At 38.7% G+C, this 23,023-nt stretch overlaps 1 protein-coding gene across 24 annotated transcripts in view; it reads left to right on the top strand.

Moving 5' to 3' along the window:
- The window catches only part of ERC1 (ELKS/RAB6-interacting/CAST family member 1), a 300,806-nt gene that overhangs the window by 128,105 nt on the left and 149,678 nt on the right, over positions 1 to 23,023 (top strand). For 12 of the 24 annotated variants that reach the window (XR_012586646.1, XR_012586651.1, XR_012586653.1 and 9 more), the window contains 2 exons: positions 3,247 to 3,440; positions 14,133 to 14,144. Coding sequence is in view for 13 of the 24 variants with exons in the window: in XM_074584028.1 (XP_074440129.1) it covers positions 3,247 to 3,440; positions 14,133 to 14,144 (206 nt within the window). In the remaining 11 variants the exon portion in view is untranslated. The remainder of the gene's footprint in view (positions 1 to 3,246; positions 3,441 to 14,132; positions 14,145 to 23,023) is intronic. The other 12 variants (XR_012586648.1, XR_012586652.1, XR_012586649.1 and 9 more) reach the window with 1 other exon arrangement.

Below are 23,023 nucleotides of genomic sequence, written 5' to 3' on the forward strand. Positions count from 1 at the left end.
AGCTATGCTAAGAGGTGGCAGAGCTGAAAGTTGAACCTATTGAAATGCACTTCTTGTAGTCTCTTAATACAGCAGAAACTGTCGTGGTGCATTTGTCCCTTTATATTTCCCTTCTGTTTTGAAAATGAAATTACTGCCTTATTTTGGAATTTTTGTGCACCTTTGGTGGGCAGGGGAAGTTGTGCGTTCTATTTTGGTTTTTGGTTTTGTTTTTTTTTTTACTGTGAGTATAAGAATTCATTATTTGTGTTTAACTTTCTTTTTGGTTAAAAAAAATAATACTGAATTATTTTGCACAATGTTGCATTGGGAAGGTAGCCAATTTCTTCTGTTCCAGATCTTGATGTGAGTTTGTGGGAAACCTCGAAATGCATTGGTTTTCTTTCCTATACAATAAATGAATCCAGTAGGATTTTAGATATGGTCATGTAACACGTATTTTGTATATAACCCACAAAATGGACCAAAGTCACTCAGTCAGTAATTCACAACTCAGGAAGTGGTCTCCAGTTTACACCATATCGCATAACGTTCTCTTTGTGTTAGGTGAAAGTATCCATACTTATGTGCATTATATACAAATAACATGTGTTACATGTCTTAACTAATAATTTATGTCGTGTAAATAGCCCTTTCGTTCTATAAGAACCAGACACACTGACTTGTTGGCTAATTTTCTGAAAAAGAAAATTGGTTTCCTCTTCTCAGTAGTGTCTCTTGCGTTGTTGTGGAGATGCTTTTTTTAGCACAGAGTGATATAAATCAGGACTGTCCTAACAGTAGAATTGCATTAGGTCTTATAACTTATTTTGAATTTGACAGTTTAGTAATCTAGGCTAGCAGCCTAGCTTTGCTTTTTTTAAAAGAAGTTTCTTGATTATCTGATTATGTATTTTGGATGACTTTAAAGAGCCTGGAGGAGTATTTATTAAAACAAACAATTTGAGATGTTGGAAACATACCTAAATCCAGTACAGAAGAATTCAGGCTCTGTGTCTGGTGAAAACCAGACTTGACTCTGTCAGTAGTGTCTCTTAGGAGAATATAGATGCCCCCCAGCAGATTTATAGATGGCCAAAAATACCAGATTCCTAGTTCCTGCAAAACAGTATTCGGGAGGGAAGGATGGAAGTTTTGTTTGAAATTTAGGTTCAAAATGAAATGGAATCAAATATTTCAGATTTCCTGCAGGCTGGAAATCCCGTTAAGGCATTTCAGGAACACCCACCAACATTCTTCTTCAAAAGCAGAGTATGTTCCGTGATGCTTGTGGCTGTTCATGGAACCAGCATGCTTAACAGTTTCATTGCTGCAGTGTCCTCCTGCCATCATCTTGGCAACACATTATTTAGACTTCCACTTGCCTTAGAGAGTCCTTTCCAAGGGTTTATACTTCAAAGTGCTTATGGGGCAGTAAGGAATCTGGAAGCATACACAACCCTCCGAAAGGTTTCTCAAAGCTTCCAGGCTCTCCAGGGATGCACATGGAGCTGGGTCTCAGTAGCAGGATTTTCAGACTTTACAGCTCAGTGACAGAGGAGCGACAGGGCTTGACTCGAAAGTCTCAGAAGTGGGGAGCCTTTTAAGTGTTCCTTCGCACATTGCCTCAGGAAGGAGTTCTGTACTTCTATGGTTGTTGGGCACTCCTCTTGAGACCTGCCCAGGAGACCAAGGGATCTCATTCTAGGATAAAATTCCATCTTTCTGGAACTCCTGCTTAAAAAAAAAAAAAAGAAAACCCAAACAGTTTAGCATTGACCCTCAAGCAGGCCACTGCAGGGCCAAGGCCCTGGAATATGAAGCATTCCAGTATTTGGACAACAAAGATCCATCCCAAAGTTATACTCTCAGTAAAGAAAAGCATCAAGGCCTTCTTCAGTCTTAGAATATTCGGCTCTGAGATTCTGGATTTTACTGAAATGTGGCCTTGGCTTTAACGGACCTAATTAAAAACAAGAGACTTCAAGGCAAAAATGTTGGGGTCAATGAACGGATATTTTTCCACCAGTCTTATTTTACTGAATAACTAAACAGTTTTAGCCAAATTTATTTTTGCTGTTATTTGGTTTTTTGCAAGCAGCAGCTTCTAACCCTGAGGTTTATGCTGCTGCAGTTCTGTCCAATTACCTTTAAAAGCAACAGAGTCCTATACTATTGGATTTAGACTTACTGTGCTTTGGAGCAGAACATTGGCAGCTTGTAAAACAACTTTCCACAGCTGCACACAGTGAGGCAGGAAAATTCTGTACTCTTATTTTCTGTTTTGTGTCTGTTTCAGAGGAGAGAAAGGCCTGGAGCTTGCAGGCAATCTCGGTTGGCAGCATAGCTCCACCAAACCTGCTATTCACAAAAGCAAATCTGAGCCATTCCAAAAGAGCTTTAATTGGTATCAAACAATGTTTCAAGATCCAAGAGCAGAGGGGCAGGGGGAGAATGAAAAGATAGTCCTTAGACTGCTGGTTTAAACTCCGGCATAAATGCTGCCTTTTCTTTGTCTCTAGTATGTTTGGGAACTGTTGAATTAATTTCACTAAGAAATTAAAAAACCAAGCTGTTAAAAAAAATAATTAAAAAAAACTCTTAATTGGATTCATTTTTTCCGCAGTCCTCTGATGCTTTTTGTCCTCATAGTCTGGTTATTAAAAAACATATTTCCTAGATAGCTAGGTGAAGATATTTTCAGTAGGTAGTCAGACTCATTTTAGTCCTAGTCTTCACGGCTCAGATGACTAGCAAGGACTTCAGTACATAGCACCATCTGTGCAAATCTATCTGACTCTGCATGCTGATGTAGCTGTTGAAGGCTATTAACCTGTGATGGGTTTTTCTAGATTATTTAAGTTAAAAATACCTCAGGTAACTAATCCTACAGACATGTCACTGTTTTAGAAGTGTACTTTAAGAATTTTTATGCCCACTCACATTTACTTTGCTTTTTCTTTCCTTTTGAAGGAGTTTGACTTTTTTCATATTTTTACTTCTTATGTCAATTCTTTCAGATCAAAAAATCACTTAATTTTTTTAGACAGAATTAAAAAAAAATTTGATTTGTTTTCTGAATGTTACTTCCCTAGAAAGTATTTCCCCATACTTAAAAGTTGCATATGCACTGTATATTTGTTTCTGTGTAATAATTAATCTTGCAATTTTGAAATAGGTATCTAGATAGTGTTTTGCAGTCATCATGGTATCTATAAAATATACATGTGTGAATGAAGTGTTTTTTCTTGAACCTTTTTCTTACAGGCTCATGAAGCAACACTGGAGGCTAGGGCCAGCCCGGAGCTGAGTGATCGTATGCAGCAGCTGGAAAGGGAGGTAACACGGTATCGGGAAGAATCTAGCAAGGCTCAAGCTGAAGTGGATCGTCTTCTTGAAATCTTGAAAGAGATGGAAAATGAGAAGAATGATAAGGATAAGAAGATAGCAGAACTGGAGAGGTGAGAATGGTATAAAGTTCCTAGAGGAGCAAAAGAGCTGATTAAAGTTAGAGATAACTTAGTCCATTTTGTGCCTATTTTGGGAAAGTCTGTTTAGAGTTTTTCTGCCTTTTTTGGCAGATTGTAAGTGAAAAGATGTCTTACTGTGTGCTTTCATTACCTGGCTGCTCAAAAATAGGGCTGATATAGATAGAACTAGAAGAGCATATAGATCTGTAAGGGAATGGAGATGGTAGGAAAAGTTGCCAACGCTGTGATGTGTTTGGAGAACAATTTGTTCTCTTGATTTAAAAGATTCCTCAGGCATGGTTCTCAAAAAAAAAACAGATAAGAAAAATTACCTTTAAGCACTTGTCATACTAGTTACTCAGGTTCTTCCGGCAAGTGGCATCGAAACTCTTTGTACTGGTAGGGACACAGGTAAACTTTGGCTCATGTGAAGCCAAATGAACAGATTTGCTTTTGTCCAAACAAAATGTGATTCAGCGCTTCTCAGCATTTTCCATCTTTCTGTTGTCGCCAGGGCGCTCAGATATTTTTCCTAGACTTCAGTACCCCCCAAAAAAATTATAATTTATTATAGTTCCGTGACATTTGTATCACAATCATAAATAGAAGATCTTGGGAAATACCTGAAACAGATTCTGTTTCCTGTCACTTTCTCACACTACAGTGGGTGAAGAGGGAGTTTCTAGGCAGTAATACCTGTTTGGTTTTTTTTTTCTCTTTACGATCCACCATGAAGAATCACTAAGTTGGAACCACAAAATGGAAATTTGATTATTCCCATTTGCCTTGTGCCACAATTTTCTTTCTAATTTCTGTCCCATCGCTATTTAATTGCTCTGCATTTAGTGTCAGGAAGATTAGGGAAACTGAGTAGAGGACATACCAGGTTCTGCGTGATGGCAATGGTTATTGTTCATTGTCTGATAATAGTCAAATTGTGGGCCCCTCTGAATGATTTGAGAACATCTTTTCTAAGAAGTCCATTCTTGTTTTCTTGAAAGTGACAGAGCTGTGAAACAGTTCAACTTGTCAGTTGGGTTTCTTCTCTCTTTGTAATTGTAAGCAGCATCCTGTTAGCTTTGTTTAAGATGTTATTTTATTTAACCTAAATTCTTTATACCTATGGTGTAAGCTTGAATATCCAAAAGTGAGGATATGTCCTTTTTAACTGTCTTCCCTTTTTTCCTAAGGGGTATAACTTTCAGCTCATTGATACATGATGTATCCAGCAGATCACTCAGGCTATAGGTTGATAGAGTAGGTGCGTTAAGCATAGCCATGAAAAAGCTAAATAGCAGTTAAAAGTCATGTTTGTCTGGGTGATTTTTTCAGTCCCTTAGAGGTGCCCATCTTCAGTGTGAAGTTCATCATGTCATCATCTTAGGGCAGCATGTAAGTTGACTAGGGACCAGGGTATAAGCAACAAAATTCTGGTAGAAATACGGTACGGGGAAGAAGTACGTTCATAGTGCCTGAATTATTTCTGTGTGCAGAAGTAGTTACTGTTTAGGAAAAGCAAGTCAGAGACATTTATCATTCCTCAACCTGATTCCTAGAGGAGATTGGTATGGCAGGAAGAGAATTTTCTTATGCACACTTTTAATGCAATTCTGTTTTTTTAATTACATTAACATTCAGAGACTCTAATCAAGATTGGGGCTTGCAATGTCAAACACATATAAGTGGCCTGGAATCACAAGAGTTTATAGTCTACAAAGCAAAAATAACAAATAAAAGAAAAGAAGATGGGCCTCCTTCTCTTTTACAGATAAAAGCATTGGCATACTGTCTTCAAAGACTTAGAAAGGAAATCTTTCTTTGAAAAGATGCAGTTCTAGAGATCTGCAAAGCAATTATTGTTTATCATGTTAAAGTGGTAGTTTCTTGCTATTTCAGTCACAGACCAAATTCTTACTATATCAATGAAAGCATAAAACCCCTGAAATGACTGGACATCATTCCATAACAATTTGGTGGATACATTGACTATTCAGTGCTATCGATTCCTTCTTAGCACCTGATCTTTGCTCTTAGTAAAAAAAATGGAGTGGTCCTCCTCTCTTTTCAACTTGCTGTCTTTTCTACTAGTACTAAGATAAAACAGAATATGTCTTCTTTTATTTCTAGTGATTAGAATAGGTATTTCAGCTATGTCAAAGAAAAAACTACTTTTGTTATCATGTGATTGCCAGCAGCTGTGTAAATCAAGGGGAAAAAAAAAGAACATTCATGTTCTCTAACAACTGTAAGTGGAAATGGAAAAGGTCTTCAAGATCTAGAGACCTAAGGTGCATGCTGTTAGTGTGGTGAATTAGTGAAGTATCAACACCTGAAATGATTTTTCAGGTGGAACTGTAATATAGTCAGGGCACTGGAGAAAAAGATACAAGATTTCGGATACTTTGTAGTAAGGTTTTGACTAGTAATTTCTCTTTTTCTGAATAATTGTTGAACTTTTTATTTGGCCTTAGTTGTTTCCAACTGCTTTCCCACGCCCCTGTTCTCTGGAAGCTTGTTTTCTCCTTGCGAGTTTTTACACAGAGTTTTTAACATGCCTATTAAATGTATAGGTTGATCCTAATTTTATCTACTATGGTTGTTTACAAAGTCTTCTTTCATGGATGAACTGATATATCCAGGCATGTTACATGGATATTTTAGAGCTGGAGTCTTGGTTTCCTGTAAAAGTCCTTCCTAAACTGTGGTCCTTGCAAAGTGAGCCAAAAATGATCTTGAATTCTAATGCTTCTATAGCTTTTCAAACTCTGCTGTGCAAAGAAGAACCCTAGTGCTTGCAGAAGCATTTGTCAGCAAGCAAAACAATGAAGATTGCTGTGCCCATCAGAAACTGTTATAATTACACGTAGAGCAAGATGAGAAGAAATAAGTCATATTCAGCGAATAACTGTACTTTCTTAGTGCATGGCATTTTTTCAAAAGAGAGTCTCTCCCTAGAGTTTTTCCTTATGCTAGTAATATGTGACAACTAGACCTTACATTGTCAGGAGTAGAGAAATAGTAACACGGCTTCATCCATAGAAGAGAAGCAATGAGTCGCTTATTAGGGAGGTATGGATAGGGGAACAGAGAAGGAGAAAAGATAGGAGGAGAGGAAGATGAAATGAAAATCAGGAAACTGTTCTCCTAAGCCTTTTCAGTGATAGCAAAGCTGCCATTAAGTTCAAATTAAAATTGAGGGAAATGCTTCCACTGTTCAGTAACTGTTGCAATTAAAGGGTGGGGGATGGGGGATGTTGTTTTTCAGCTGTGAATGAGAGGAAAGATATCAAAAAATAATGTATTAAATATGGTGCATGCTATGCAAAAGTCTGAAAAATACTCTATAGAGATAACATGAGATTGAAAGCACAACCTCATTAATTTATATTCTCTGTGGGCAGGATTTTGCTGCTTCTTACAGGACGGTGGGCCATAAGTCCACATTTCTTCTGTGGGTGAACAGCCCTATAAGTTTTGTTTCTGTCCCCAGATTGTGGTGGTGTAGAGGGTTTTGTAGCTGTCTGGTTATTCACTTTCTTTATAACTAACTGTTTGCTTTTTGTATTGCCATTCCACAATCTCCTGTCTCTCTGTAACTTTTCATTTTGTGTTCTGTTTCCTTCCTTGCTTTTTCTTTCCATTCATACTGTCACGTCCTGGTTCCACGAGTTGTTTTGTTTTGTACCGTGCGGGAGTTTTTTTGACTATGCCTTTTCTCAGAAAGCACGCCTCCCGCAAATTGCACCCTCCCTACCAGGTGTCAGTCCCTGCACCGCAACACGTAGGGGGGTTTGTGTGGGACTTCCTGGGAAAGTGAGTGCTCTGTATAAGGCTTCTGTTTCCTACGGGGTGGAATGTCACTGCTGGCTGCCCGGCTGCTGCTGCTGCTGCTGTTTGGGTCTGTTGCAATTACGCTTTTTTTCTGAGGTCAAACAGGAACTACTTATGTCAAGTACAAGCTCTAACAGTCTCTGCATTCAACTCATGTCACAGTGGTTCTGACCACAGTCCAAAGGAGGTTTGCTGCTATTCTCCTTGATTTAAACTCGACGGAAGCTGTTGCTTTTTATTCTAATTCTCTTGCTGTGTTTTACCTTTGGTTCTAATTTCTGCTATCAATTCTGCCTTAACCAGCTAAAACTCAAGTGTTCTAAAATGTGTCATTGATGGAGATCAGTATTTCTTGAGTTCTATTGCAATTATTATCCTCTAAAAAAAAAAAAAGAGAGAATGAAAATTTATGCTAATCGTCTGGGGCATGGCCATCACAGCCTTCAGATGGGTAGTTTACACACAGAGATATTTGTGTGCATATGTTCTGCAAATAAAAACTGGCTCTGTATGTACTTGAGAGATGCAGTAGATATATGTGTATGTGTTGCTTCAGAAGTAAGCACTGCGTGAATATTTATGGAAGTCCTGGTTCCAGTCACAGACTTGAAATTGATTTTAGATTGACATGCTCACTATATGTGATAGGTAGTCCTTGTAAAGACATAGGGTACCAACATTTTTTTCCTGAAGGAAACTTGACTTTGATTTGGGAATCAGTAAGATAGCGCCTGACTTCGAAATACCAGCAGCCCCATTACAGACAGCTGGAAATGATGTCTATTTTGAGAAGAGATTTGGGGGAGTTTCTCTAAATAGAATTTAAGAATGCCTTGTTCAAGAAGAAACCTTAAAACTTTTGATGTGTAGCAGCCAAAAGGTACTTCTTATCTTAAATATTTCTTCTGAACAGTAAATAAAAATAAAAGATTAAAAAACATAGGGTGATCTAGAAGGAGCATTGAAAAATGTAGACAGTAGAAGGAAATATCTTACTCAGTATGTCTGTAAGATGGTGATATGTTTGTGTAGTGAAGGATAGTATGTAGAAGATGTAGTTTGTGAAGGATAGATGGAGAGAGAAATTAACTACATATTCCATCAGCTTTATGGTTTCATAGAACAGTGTAAAGGAAACTATACTAGTAAATTATGCCCTACGCTTAAGTCAACAATCCAAATTTGAAATACGCATTTTCAAACCACTACTCGTATCTTATAATAATTGTCTTTGGTTTTCAAGTTAGTTGTTTCTGTGAATTTATAATATTTTTTTAGAGAATTCCTAGACAAGAACCACATCAGGGCATATAAGTAATTTAAGGTAAAAGGGACGTTGTCAAATTAAAGAAGAGAAGGTGTTTATAAAGTCATAATCAACACCATTAAAGTTAAACTTGAGAGATGGTGTGGCTATAATTCTGTATTATCATAGCTCATTAAAGTCCTCCAAAAATAAACAGAACTCTGATTCAGGTGTAGGAAAAACTGAAATAATTAACTATCACTTTAAAACACTACAATCCATTTTGGTACCATAAATCATAAAAGCAAATAACATACGTTTATTTCATGGTTGCGTGGTATTATTACAAGGCAGAATTTTTTGTTGTTTTTTCTCATCCACTTACCTCAGAAATCCCTAGTTTAAATGAATATTAAGATTCTAATGTTAATAACTCAAAACGTAGTACTGTCCAAAATGAAGGTTGCAATGTAATTTTAATTCACCTCTTATGTGAGCCTGTGTATCACAGTAAAGTGCCACAGTCTTTAACCACGTGAACCAATTTTTTACACAAGAATGCTGCCCATGGTGTGTGAAGGAGGTAGCTTAAATTGTCCCCAAAAAATCCTGGGTGAGGCTGACACCTTGTCAGGGAAAATTTCAGCACAATTTGTTAATATTTGGCAAGCAACTGAGAACAAGGTCTTGTAATGGAAAGAAGTGGTCAGGCCCATAGTTAGTCCAGCTCCACCTCTGAGCACACAGATCTCTTGAATATTAAGATTTTCATCATTTCCAAGCTAAGAAATGAAGAAGTCATTTCTTTGTTCTCAATCTTGCTTTATCTTCATACAAAATGAACATTAGGCCTGAAGTCCCACATCGGGTTTCACAGAGGAAAAAATAATCCATTTGATATCAAATAACCACTCTAAACAGATAAGAATATAACATGCACTTATAAATACTTAAAGGGTGGATGTCAGGAGGATGGGGCCAGGCTCTTTTCAGTGGTGCCCAGTGACAGGACAAGAGGTAACAGGCACAAACTTGTGCATAGGAAGTTCCACCTAAACGTGAGGAAGAACTTCTTTCCTTTGAGGGTGGCAGAGCACTGGAACAGGCTGCCCAGAGAGGTGCTGGAGTCTCCGGCTGTGGAGATATTCAAAACCCACCTGGATGCATTCCTGTGCAACCTGCTCTAGGTGATCCTGCTCTGGCAGGGGGGTCGGACTAGATGTTCTCCAGAGGTCCCTTCCAACCCTGTGATTCTATGCAGGTACTTTTACTTACAGTTATTTAACTTCAGACATTTGAAAGTATGCCAATTTTCGGAAAGCAAGTGTCTGCCCTCTGAAAGTCAGCCTTTGTTAAAGTGCCTTAAGATCAACACTCAAACTCACTAATCACTTTTGAAACCTACAACTAAGAAAAGAAGAGAGAGAGAGACTGCCAGTAATTGCAAATCCATCTGTAGAGATCACCAGATAAAAAAGCCATCATAGTGATTTTACAGTCACTCCTCAGTCCATCCTCACCTTTTTCATATAATGGGATATCCTTTTTTCATTTGTTCTTTTTTTAGCTGTCCTTTATTTCTCATTCTCTCCCGTTTCCTGTATTTTGGGAGAAACTGAAACTTTGTGATATTGCAGAAACAGCTGGTTTAAAAACTGAGGTCAAAGAACCCCAATTAGTCCAGCCAGTGAGATGGTCAGGGCTGGTGCAGGCTTTGGCCAAATGAGCTTGCTGTGTTAGCCCATCGTTGAGCCAGCTAAGCCTGGGTACTTGCTCTAGTATTATTTCCATGTTCAAGCAGGCAGGACTATTAAGCAGTGATTCATCTCTACCGACCTGAGTGCAGACTATCTCCTCTGTTAAATTCAGCGATGGACTGAAAGCGTTGGTTTGTTTACTATTCCAACACCGAGGATCTGATCTTCAGTCCTCCAAGAAGGAAGTTACATTAGAGAAGTACTTATGAGCGCTGAGAAGCTCTGGTTGTGAACTTTTCTGAAGGCTTCTTTTTCTGCCAGATTTCCTGTAGCATTGAAGTCCTGTTTGGTTTTGTCATTAAGTCAAGGTGGTTATCCAGCATTCCCTCTCACACCTAACTCTATTATCTGTAATGAATCTAGGAGTTGTCATCTGATGATTTATACTATGCCTACATTGTAGCAATTATGGGTTTTATTTAGCAAATATCTCCCAATCTAACTGCTAGATCAGTAGAGTGTAAGAGCTATGATGTAATTAAAGTAATTATAAAATCAGTGGAGAAAGAAAATGCTGTAAACAATGAGCCTCATCTGCATATCATGGTTTCGGTGTTACCTGCCTTGACAAAAGTTGTCTTGTAGCTTTGTTTCAGTCACCACCAAAAACCCCCTTTTATGCAACTGAAACAGTAAAAATAAAAGTGGCAGATCCTTACGTTGTCTTGGACTACAGTAAGAACAAAAGTAAAATTCAGTAATCGCCAAGTAAGCCAGTGAAATAGCAACAGTAATTCTCCATGGCCATCTGCGGTCATGTTTGCGCTCTTAGATGGTGCATGCATGTGTGCATGGATGCGCACACAAACCTTCCCTCTCTCTGTCTCTCCATCTCTTCTCTGTCCCTATAAATATCAACTAAAAACAAAGGAAAAGACCAGCCATCGTTCTTTTACCAAGAAAAGGTATCAAAAGTGGTAAACATAAATAGCCTTTCTGCTTTGACTGACACAAGGAAGATCAAGTGCATATTAATGCCTGTCAGACTACTTTGAAGGAACAACACAGCAGTGAATATACACAGTCACTCACCGTCAGACAAGCAGAATTCGAAGGCTGACTAGAAATTGTTACATAAACTTCTCCCTAAGTACATCTGAGACTGATGTAGCAGACTCATTCCAATCCCTGTAATGTACAAGTAGGTGGAAAAAATTATGTCTGGAATAATCAAGAGCTTTTTAAATATATATATATATATATCTTAATTAAAATACTAAAGTCTTCACATCTCACCAACAATCGGATTTAAAAGACAATGGATTTCTCCAAGACTGCCTTTTGGTGTTACAATGGTATTGTCTCCCTGTGTGACTATTGCATCGGAGTACACAGTAAATGGGGCTGGGCAGAAGCACTGCTGCTGGATCTTGTAAGGAATGCTGCAAGTGTGTGTTCTTGCTCGAAGGGAAATAGTACAAACTGAAAATTATTATTTTGCTCTGTAATGGGCATGTGTCGGTATGTATCTGATCCTGCTTGCTTGGGGCTGCTTCCTGGGGCAGATGCTTGCTGTGCTCCTCTGCTCAATTTCACTGATGTAGCCCCGTGCGCTGAGGCTTCACCTCCAGTATGTCGCAGATCCCCATTGACTTCCTGATAGCTGGCAGTTTCAGGTATCTGCCTCGGTTTTACTTTGAGTGACAGCACAGTTCCAGATTTTTTTCTGAGTATAATGTGCTTCCAAAGCTGACATATTCCTCATCTCTGGTTGGATAAATATTAAGATTATCCTAAAATCCACATTTTAAAAAATATTTTGAACTCCTGTAAAAAAAACATGGAAAAAGGGGCTAGCAATTACACAAAACGTATTTTTCTTTGGAAGAAATAATTTATTCCATAACAAAATGAAGATGTAGTAATAATTATTCTCCATTCAAATCCTGTGCAGCTGGCTAAATAATACTTCTGTAGCGTACAAAAAATTGCATGTGACCTCAACATAGCATTTCAGGTATTGTTTTGCTTTCATCTTGTGCCAGCAATGATGCTTCCTTTAATAGCAGTTGAAAGAACAGGATGGCTCATTCAAATTCTACAGAGCTATCCTGAATTCTAGCCTGTACTTTTTTTCAGTGTTAAATTGAAGAAACAATATTACAACATCATTACAATAGGACTAGTAACTACAAAGGGTCTCTGAAACACGGAATGAGAAGTCTTAAACTTTCGTAATCTGGATTCAATAAGTCATAAAAGAAGAGAAGCTTTTTTCTCCTTACCTTATTTATTCCCATATCTAACCAAGCATTTATTTTCACTTTTTTGTTCCCTTTTGTTAAATTTTTGTTTGACCAGTTATAGTTCTGCAGCTCAGCTTAGAGAGCGTACTCTTGAATTTCAGTCAGAAAGAATTGTTAGTTACACGCTTTTCTGTGTGAATTAACTGAGGCTTTTGGAACATTATAACTTACTGCAAGATCAAACACTGAGGTGTGGTATTTGGCATTTTGCAAGTCGCATCTTTCCCAAAATCCCCAAATAACACAGCCTTTACAACAGCTGTCCTTGAAGAACTGAGTTTGAAGAATGTTAGTTTAAAAGCCAAAGAAAAGTATCTTTACACTAGTTTATCTGTTACAGACCAACAATACGCTTCTCAGCTGTACCTCGCTCTGAAATTGCTCCTTGTACAAATTCAATATCCTACACTGTTGTTTGTAAAATTTATGCCAGAAATAAGGACTTCACATGTCATTTACATAGTTCCATATACCAAGAGTAATAAAGCATATAGCAGTCAGCCTATCCTATAGAAGTGTTTTTCTCCAGACAATATCATGCCTTTTTAGAGTGAAATTTTGCCATGGGAGAAGTACAACTTATGTTGCAGAAGCCAAATTGCCACTTTGGACAGCAGAATATTTGCTTCTCCTCTCTTCTGAAAAAAGATAAAGTTTAAAATCAGATGAAAAAGATCTGTATTTATGGCTTCTTGTTGACTCACCTTGCTGTTATCAGTGAAATTGACAGCAGATGCCTATGAAAAGATACTGGAGATATTTGGGGGGTACGGTGGGGGGGGAGCAATAATGAACCTATGGGACCTCATGACATACAGGGAACTCCAGCATTTTGTCTTGGTCAGTCTTGCTGTTGAGCGATGTTGGAGAGAACTGTCAAATATATGCCTGTTTGGTCATTATTGTTTTTAGATTGCACCTTATATAGGAGAATTAAGACAGCGATATTGCACAAAGAAGAGGCAGATGCTTTTTGTATTTGTTTTTGGAAGGATGACTTCAATGTCAAAAGTAAGGTGTAGTTTCAGCTTTGACAAGTCTTCAGGACTTAACGACTTTACTCCATGGTTGGGGTTTTTCGCCCTTCTATTCCCTTTTGACAAGTTTGGGTTGTCTGCAGGAAAAGTAGAAAAAAAAATGTGTGTCTTGCTCATGGAGAGAAAATAAGCCCCTAGAAAATGGCATAAAGGGACACATTAGATAGTCAAACTCCACATTTTCAAAATATTTGTTAGAATTCTGAAAGGAGGATGCTTGCTAGTGATGTGATGTAAATCCTGAGTTTTCTACAGTTGGCTTATTCCCCTTTCCCAAGAACTGTTATGTATTAGAGACTATTTTCTCTACAGAAAGTTGCCTCTAAATGAAATGGTGTAATCTAATATAAATGTCTTTTTTTCTTTTTTTTTTTTTTTGTAATTAGATGTCTATAAAACATGCAGCTCTGTGTTTGTGAAGGATTGTGTGTCTGTGTGTCATTACCTGATTTAAATCTGCTTGTTTTGTCCTGTATTCTTGAACTGCCTTATCTCTGGACACTGTTTTCACAAGCTTTAACTCTTTTTCTTTCGCATCTCCTTCCTGGATTTGCTGCTTCCTTCAGCCTCACCTCAAGGTCAGTATTCGCTTTTAATAAGGGTGTTTATAAGACCGTATAAGACTATTCAGCTAAAAATGAGATCTCACAGAAGATTGCACATCAAATCACATGAGCTACAAAATAAAACATCAGAGATTTGGTTAATTCTGTGTAGGAGGATGGGTTGGATGGGGTGCACATTTAGAAGAAACTTGTACTTGAAGGAAAGAATTGTATCAAACCACTGTAAATCACTGGGAAGAAGGGGGAAGACTTACCAATGAAGCCTTTCAAGGGAAAAAAACTACAGGAACAGGAAGCTGAAGCAAGACAGTTTATATATTACTGGTTTTAGCTGTTACTTCAAGAAGAAAAAAGATTGGCTAATAGCTGTGTTCTCTGATACATGGCGTTGAGTATAGAACTAATTACTTTAAAATACTAGTCATCCATACTTTATTGTTTTTTTGTCATTGCATCCGTGCCTGAAACCTTGCAGTGATGTTGCAGAAGTAGTTTTAGTGCAGTTGAATGTGTTGTGCTGTCAGAAAGAACCAAGGCCTGAGGGTTAAGGATAAGTAAATTAGCAAGAGGATAAATTTGTTGAAGGCACTACTGAAAAATACCTCCCAAGAGACTACATTTTGAAGTCTTTCAGCTGTGGCTCAATTTTTTATTTTTATATTTTAATAGCGGTTGCTAAACATAGATTTTGCGATTTCAATAGAATAGCTATGAGTAAACTACTGTTGCCTACGTAAAACAAGTCAGAGTACATTAGATAATGACACCCAGTTGCCTTTAAAAGGCTCTGAACCATTTTGGATTCTAGTCTTTGCTGATAAAGTCTGTTTGGTAGAAAGCATCTGTGACTCCTAACGAAGGAATGATTATAATTATTTCAGGCAGTGTCTTTGCCCAGAAAGCCACTACTTAATGACTGAAGTTCTGAGTTATCAACCAACATCCGGCTTTTCTATTCCTGATTAACACTGTGAAAAATGTGGTGCTGAGTGGAATCCCACGATGCTGCGATGCTGCTGACGCCTTTAAATTGTGTCAGCATTCTGACCTTGGTTTGGCACAGACGTTGCACTTGTGGCCTTGGCTGCGTATTTTCCTTCCTCCCACAAACTGGAAAAAGATTGGAAGTTAATCATGTTGTTGTCCATCAATACCTTCCGTATTCTGTGTGCCGTACTGGCATACTTGTAATTGTTGGGGAGAGGAGGACTGTCCTTGAATGACCCTCTTTTTTCAGATCCCAAAGCACAGAACTGCCAGGAAGCTTTTCTGCCCTGTGAGCATTCTCCTCTGAAATACACACCGTGTCTTTTCTTGCATGAACAGGACTTCCATTGGGCAGTCCGTATTTGCTGGTTGCTGCCATGGGTGGAGTTTGAGCTTTGTGTGGCTGATAAAGTCCTAAGTGTTACAGAATCCATCTGTCAAAATATTTCTGCTTCAATCCAGATGGCTATGGGTTTTTATCAATACCTGTACCTATGCTGGAATGATGATCAAGAGCGGGAACTATTTTTAGTTTGGATGTGTTTTTTATGAGACCAGCATGATTTCTCTTTCCCCAGACAATGTAACCATAACTTTCATTTCTCTCATTTAGACCGTATTGTAAAATTTGGCTAAAGAAGATATGACTGCAGTTTGAGGTGGCCAAGTGTTAGGATCTTTGAAGTTTTCTGATAAGACATTAAACAGATTGTCCATTCTGTCCTTACAGTTTTTTAGCAGTTTTATTGATTTTTTTTTAATTTTTTCTTCATTTTTTATAATTAATTGCTATGTTACTGAGGTTTTTCATGTATTTGTTAAAATAAATCAAGAGTGTAAAGGAATAGGTGGAATGACTGCTCTTGGAACTACAAAATCCCTGCTGGCCAGAAACAAAACGAAAAGATTCTCCTAAGAGCAAGCAGGAAAATTACAGGGGGTGCAGTAAGACTCATTTTCTTTCCTGTGCATTTCAGTGATTGCCTAATCACTGTTAACTGCAACACAGGAAAAAATAGCTGTTCTGTGAAGTTACATTCTACAGTGGAAGCTACTATGGGAACCATAACTGTATTTTTCTCATAATGATGTAAAGCAGTTATTTTTTCAGACATTAAAGCAAATGTGTCTTTCTGCAAAAGAACTGAATATGTGAGAACACGTGTTAGGTATGTCTGTCTTCTAGAAACAGGAAGAAATACTCTGAATTATATCTGTTCTCATCAAGAACAGCTTTGCTTACTGTAATCAGTGCAAAACCTCTGAATTTTCTGATCTATTAAGCTTTCATCCTCTCTCTCTTGTTGATAAAACTCAGTGAACCAGAACGTAATAGTGTAATCCGCATCACTGTTGCTGTTATGACATGTGCTTACTGCTCGGAAGTCTGAGGGCCTGGAGTGGATGTCATACTGATTCATAGTAAATAACATAGACTTGGAAGGCATGGGGATTAAAGCAGTTTTCTATAAGCAGTTTTTGCTAAGCATCTCTGTTGCTGACAGCTTTGCATAGAGAGCTATCCAATGCTGAGTTCAAGAGTAACAAGCCCAATAATACTATTCTGCTGTCATTACATGCAGCAGAGGAAAAAATAGAAAAATACCACATCATAACCTACAGTTCTTATCTATACGTGTGACAAAAGTTGAGACTGGAAAAAGGTAACACAACTGAAAAAATCAGGTGCTGTAGTGAGCAACTGCGTACTTTTCAAGGAAAGAATGAGCTATATTGATAAAGCAAAAGCAAGATTTCTAGCTTCAAATTGGGTAACAAACAGCTTAACTGTGTTGTTGGGTTTGGGGTTTTTTTTGCATTTAGCTTTAATTTATCACCGTTATTTATATCTAGTCTGCTGAATAACATTGAACATGCTATTTATCAACAATTTATCTTCTTAGCATAGCACTAGAATGGAAAAATACCTGGAACTTGTAGGACATGAGGCTTGTGTTTTATTGTCCTGCTTTGTACTGTCAGATTGTCTAATAGTTTACATCACGTGGTTAATTGTACTGTCTGTCATATTTTGAAGCAAGTAATCCAGATCTTAAGAGAAAGAAGTTTTCTGGATTTCTTGCTATACCAAAGAGAATTTGATGCAATAGGGAGTAATAAAAAAAAAATAAATATTGTAAACCTTCTTTCTGCAAAGCAAAGTGGTTTGGTGATTAGATGAGTGCACGCTGGTGGCATGAATCCAAATCAAAGTCTCTGCTGTGAGTGTCCACGTAAAATTTAAATGTCAGCGTAGCAACTCAAGTGTAGCCTTATAAAATGAAAATAAAGCCAAAATGCTGAATCTGAGGGGATCATTTCAGTCCTTTTTCCAGAGTCTTAAATTTATGTTAAAGAGAACACATCTAACCACCAAAGAAATATTTAAAACATATTCTTCTATAAGAAAATGACAGATAATGTCGCATAGAAAGTTAAGTAAATAGAGGAAACTCGGGATACTATTCAATAATTATTAAAAAACAAAGCAGTTAGTTACAGGCAAATAGTCTATGATACCTGTGGGTTTTTCATTGTGACAGAAATATATACACTGCACCATATACTCTATCTCCAGGAAGCTGTGCATCTGAGTACCGAGTCAGTGCCTGGGCTGCCAGGAGAAATTTCACTCGCTGGCTCTTTAGTTTCATACCTTCAGGAGACTCTGGTCTTCATTCTGCCACCATGTTCATTAAGCACATGAGCAAATGATGAAACTGTTAAACATGTCTAGTCAGCAATGGTTCATTTTAGCTCAGCAAAGTCAGATACATTGTGTTCAAAGAAGTTTCCATTGAAATTTCCTTCATCATCTAAAAAATAACAACCTCTAATGGTTGTTTTCTGTTTGATGTATTTTTTCTTTATGCAGAGCAAAAACAGTTTTATGGAATGCTTTACATTAAAAAGTACTCAGCTTTCAAGTTGTCTATTTCTTGGAAGTGAGAAGTAAGGCATCCACAAGATGATAGTGGGGAAAGGAAGAAATGAAGGCGTCAGGCTTGTTGGCTCTGAAGGTTGGGTGGTGATGAGTAGGGCACAAAATAGAACTGTGATTTTCCTTAAAACAGGTCAGTGGACTTGCTTTAGGTATAGTGATTATCAGAGCTTTCTTCCTCCGTTTGAAGTGGAGTCTGTAGCTTTTCTGTCAAAGGTCCTTTTTTCTTGCCTCATTTCACTGCATCTTAACAAAGCAAAATTATTCACAGCTGCACATCATCTCAGAATTCTCTCACTTTTCTGCAGTCTCATATGATCTGATTTCTTTCCTTTTACCTGCTGAAATTAATTCAATTATATGAGACACTGATGAGTTGTTTTTCTTTTTGTGTTAATGCTCTATTTTCAGTACGTGTATTCACAAAGCACGCATATTTCCTGTGGGAATTCGAACTGAGGTAGCATTAGGAAGACACGTGACTGGATATGGCACTAGGGGGGATGTTTGTATGTCAACAGTATGCTATGAATTCTGAAGAGCTCTGAGTCGAATGCTCTGAGACATTAGAGGAATCGCTCACAATTAGCTTTTTTTGGATATAAGAAAAAAGATGTCTTTTTACCATACTATTTGAAACATCAAAACACAACATTATTTAGAATACATTTTAAAACGTGTCTTTGTGTTATTATATTCCAAAGTTAACAAATTATCTAGCACGTCATCATCAGAAGATTAACTGAAATTATCATTCAAACTTCATGCAACATTAAACATTTTGACTAACCCATATGTGTCACATCACATTAGTCAAAAGAATAAAATCTGAAGGTTATTTTTCTTCCTTAATGGCTAACTTCTGTGTAAAAATTTATCTCCACAAATGGCTAGATTTTTATTTCTATTAAAACTCTAAAAGCCAGGTAAGTGTATGGACAGACAGGGAATTTATGTGTCTATGGTAAAATAGTCTTGGTGCAAATGTTTCCATAACTGACAGTACGAAAAGCTTTAACAGACCCTGGACTCAGAAATAATATGATAGTTACAGAGAGCTCAGTTGTGTAGGAGACATTTTTAAAAGATCACTGAAAAGTATGAGGAGCTCAATAGCTTCTTTTCCTGCTTTTTTAGTCATAAGGACTCCTTTCAGATCCCTGAGCATAGTGCTGGAGTCTGCAGGGGTGAAGCATTACCCACAGAAGTGGAAGACCAAGTTACAGACCATTTAAACAAATTAGAAATATGCACATTGATGGAATCAGATCAGATACATACAAGGTTGCTGAGGGAGCCAGCTGATGTCATAGCGAGGACTCTTTCTATCATCTTCAAAAGCTCATGGCTGTCAGGAAAAGATCCTCATGATGGCAAACATCATGCCCACCTTCAAGTTTGTGGTGCAGATCCTCCTGAAAGCCATCTCCAAGCATCTGAAGGAGAAGAAGGTGATAGGGAACAGCCAGTATGGATTTACGAGGGCAAATCATGCCTGATCAACCTGATTGCCTTCAGTGATGAGATGTCTGGCTCAGAGGGGAATCGGTACTGTTTAATGTCTTTTTAATGACGTGGATGATGAGACACAATACACCCTCAAAAATTTAATGGATGATAGCAAACTGAGGGAGTGACTATGGGGAGTATATGCTGGAGGGCAGGGCTTCTATTTAGGGTGACCTTGACAGGCTGGAGAAATGAACTGACAGAAACTTCATGAAGGTGAAAGGAGGTTGTAGAGAGGTGGGGATTAATAAGAGGTGATAGGACAAGAGGAAATGGCCTGAAGTTGTGCCAGGGGAGGTTTAGATTAGATATTAGGAAAAATTTTTACACTGAAAGAGTTATGAAGCATTGGAACAGGCTGCCCAGGGAAGTGGTTGAGTCACCATCCCTGGAGGTATTTAAAAGTTCGGTAGACATAGTGCTTAGACATATGGTTTAGTGATGGTTTTTGTTAGCGTTAGGTTGATGGTCGGAGTAGATGATCTGAAAGGTCCCTTTCAACCGAGGCGATTCTGTGATTGTATTCTACATTAAATAGAGGCAAGTGCAAAGCTCTGCACCTGGGCTTGAATAACCCCTGCATCTGTACCAACTGAGGGCCAACTGGTTCGAAGGCTGGTTCATAAAGAAGGACCATGGGGTGGCAGAGGACAAGTTGAACTTGAGTCAACAGTGTCACGTTACTGTGAAGAAAGCCAAATGCATTTGGCTTTATTAGCAGATGTATTACAATTACAATTACAAATGTATTACAATATTGACTGTATTAGCAGAAGCACACCTAGCAGGTCAAGAGAAATGGTTGTTTCTCTCTACTTGGCACTTGTGAGGCTGCACCTGGAATACTACATCTTGTTTGGGGCTTTCAGGTACAAGACAGACATTGGGATAATGGAGTGAATCCAGCAGGCAGGCCAGTTAGATGACTAGGTGCTTCAGCACATTGACGTATAAGGAGGGGCAGAGAGAACTGGGTATATTCAAGCCTAGGAAGTGGAGCCTTATGCGAGATCATACTGTCATCTTTCAGCTACCTAATGGGAAGATTTGGAGAAGACGGAGACAGATTGTTCTCGGAGGTGTTCAGTAAAAGGTTGAGAGGCAACAGACACAAACTGCAACACGTTCCAGTCTAAGTTCCAATGAAATAATTGATGGGAAAAATCCACAATAATGGTAGTCAGATACTGAAACAGGTGCCCGGAGAGGCTGAGGAGTTTTGATCACTGGAGATATTCAAAAGTCATCTGAACAAAGCTATGAGCAACTTGTTCTAATTTGTCCTTGTTTTGAGCAGGGGATTGAACCAGATGACCTTCAGAGATCACAGAATCATAGAATATCAGCTTGGAAGGGACCTCGGGGATCATCTGGTCCAACCTTTCTTGGCAAAAGCAGTCTAGGCAAGATGGCCCAGCACCCTGCCCAGCTGAATCTTAAAAGTGTCTGATGTTGGGGAACGCACCACTTCCCTGGGGAAATTATTCCAATGGGTGATTGTTCTCGTGGCGAAAAATTTTCCTTGTGTCCAATCAGAATCTCCCTTGGAGCAACTTGTACCCATTACCCCTCACCTTTTCGATGTGACTCCTTGTAAAAAGGGATTCTGCATCTTCTTTGTAGCCACCCTTTAAATACTGAAACATGGTGATAAGGTCTCCCCTAAGCCTTCTTTTCTCAAGGCTGAACAAACACAGTTCTCTCAGCCTTTCCTCATACGGCAGCCTTCACAGTCCTTTGAACATCTTGGTGGCTCTTCTCTGGACCCTCTCCAGCCTGCCCGCATCTTTTTTGTATAGTGGGGACCAAAATTCAGCACAGTATTCCAGGTGTGGCCTGGCAAGTGCTGAGTAGAGTGGGATAATGACTTCTTTATTCAGCTGCTGATGCCCTTTTAAATGCAACTCAGCATCCTGTTGGCTTTCTTTGCTGCAGCAGCACACTGTTCACTCATATTGAACTTGTTGCCCACCAGGACCCCCAGGTCACTTTCCACAGAGCTGCTCCCCATCCAGGTAGATCCCAGCCTGTGCTGCGCTCCCAGGTTATGTTTTCCCAGGTGCAAGACCTTACACTTGTCCTTGTTGAACTTCATAAGGTTCTTGTTAGCCCACTCTTGTAGCCTGTCAGGTCTTCCTGCAGGGTGGTTTCCCTTCCGAAGTCTCCACTTTCCCACTTAGTTTGGTATCATCAACAAAGTTCATCAGGGTACACTTGATCCCATCATCCAGATCACTTCTGAAGATATTAAACAGCATTGGGCCTGGTATCAATCCCTGGGGGACCCTCCTTGTGACAGGTTGCCAGTTTGAAAAGGAGCTATTTACCACCACCCTCTGGGTGCAGCCGGTCTGCCAGTTCCCCACCCACTGCACAGACCACTTGTCTAGATTGTAACGCATCACTTTCTCTAGGAGGAGGCTTCCAACCAAGTCCCTCCAACCAAAATGACTCCATGGTTCTAACTTACTGTGATAAGTTAATCTGTATTCTTGGACAAACTCTACAATATTTGTGTGGTTTTCGTAAGAATTTGCTGCATAATATTGACCTTGAAAAATAGGATAAACAAGAATTGTCTTGTTATTTTATAGCACTACAGCTGTAAGAAAAGAAAGAAGTAAGAAAAATATAGGGGGAGGGGTTTTCAATATTTGCACTTCTTGCAAATTTCTACTCGTATTCTCAGTTTTTAATCAATTTTTAAAAGACCCAAGAACTGCTGCTTTCTGGCATAATGCATCACTCTGATACATGTCAGTGTGATATTAATAGGCTTGTCCTCTCATAAATAATAGTTTTACCAGACATTTTTCTTTCAAGATTCCTAATGTTGCCTTTATACACATGCAATGCCTGAGGACAATAGTAGCTCCTCCTACTTCTGTCCCCTTCCTCCACCCCCAAATACAGGTGCTCTCAAACCTTATTGGTGTTCATAGAATCAGAAAAGATAAAATTGGAAATTATCTCTGTTTCCTGTGGTTTTTATATGCCCTCTGTAAGCTTCCCTTGCTGGCTGAGGGCTTAGACTGAGACAGGGACCTTAGATCTGACAGTATGGGGTTTTACTACTCTGCATCTGCAGTTACCAGGGATGCTGTTGTGCCTTGTCATTCGGGTTGAAAGAACCATTTTCCATTTGCAGTATTCGCATCCCTTTTCATCACATCCATTCTCTTGTTCAGGTTGTGGGCAAGTATGATAGAGCATACTTGATTCTGCATCTTCTCAGCTGCCCGGTTGAGACAGAGCATTTTTCTGCTGTGAGATTTACAGCTGGCTCCGAAGTTACTCGTCATGTGTTTAGTCTGTGCCTGTGACTGAATTGAAATGCTGCCTGTTGTTCTTGTGTTACTTGTGAAGATCAAGTTCCATTTTGGACCTGCACACAAGGTGACTTCACTGCCTCAGATGAGGACATTGGAATCCTTGTGTTTCAGATGTGCCTTTC

Source organism: Larus michahellis, chromosome 1 (genome assembly GCF_964199755.1).
Source record: "Larus michahellis chromosome 1, bLarMic1.1, whole genome shotgun sequence".
Taxonomy (NCBI): domain Eukaryota; kingdom Metazoa; phylum Chordata; class Aves; order Charadriiformes; family Laridae; genus Larus; species Larus michahellis.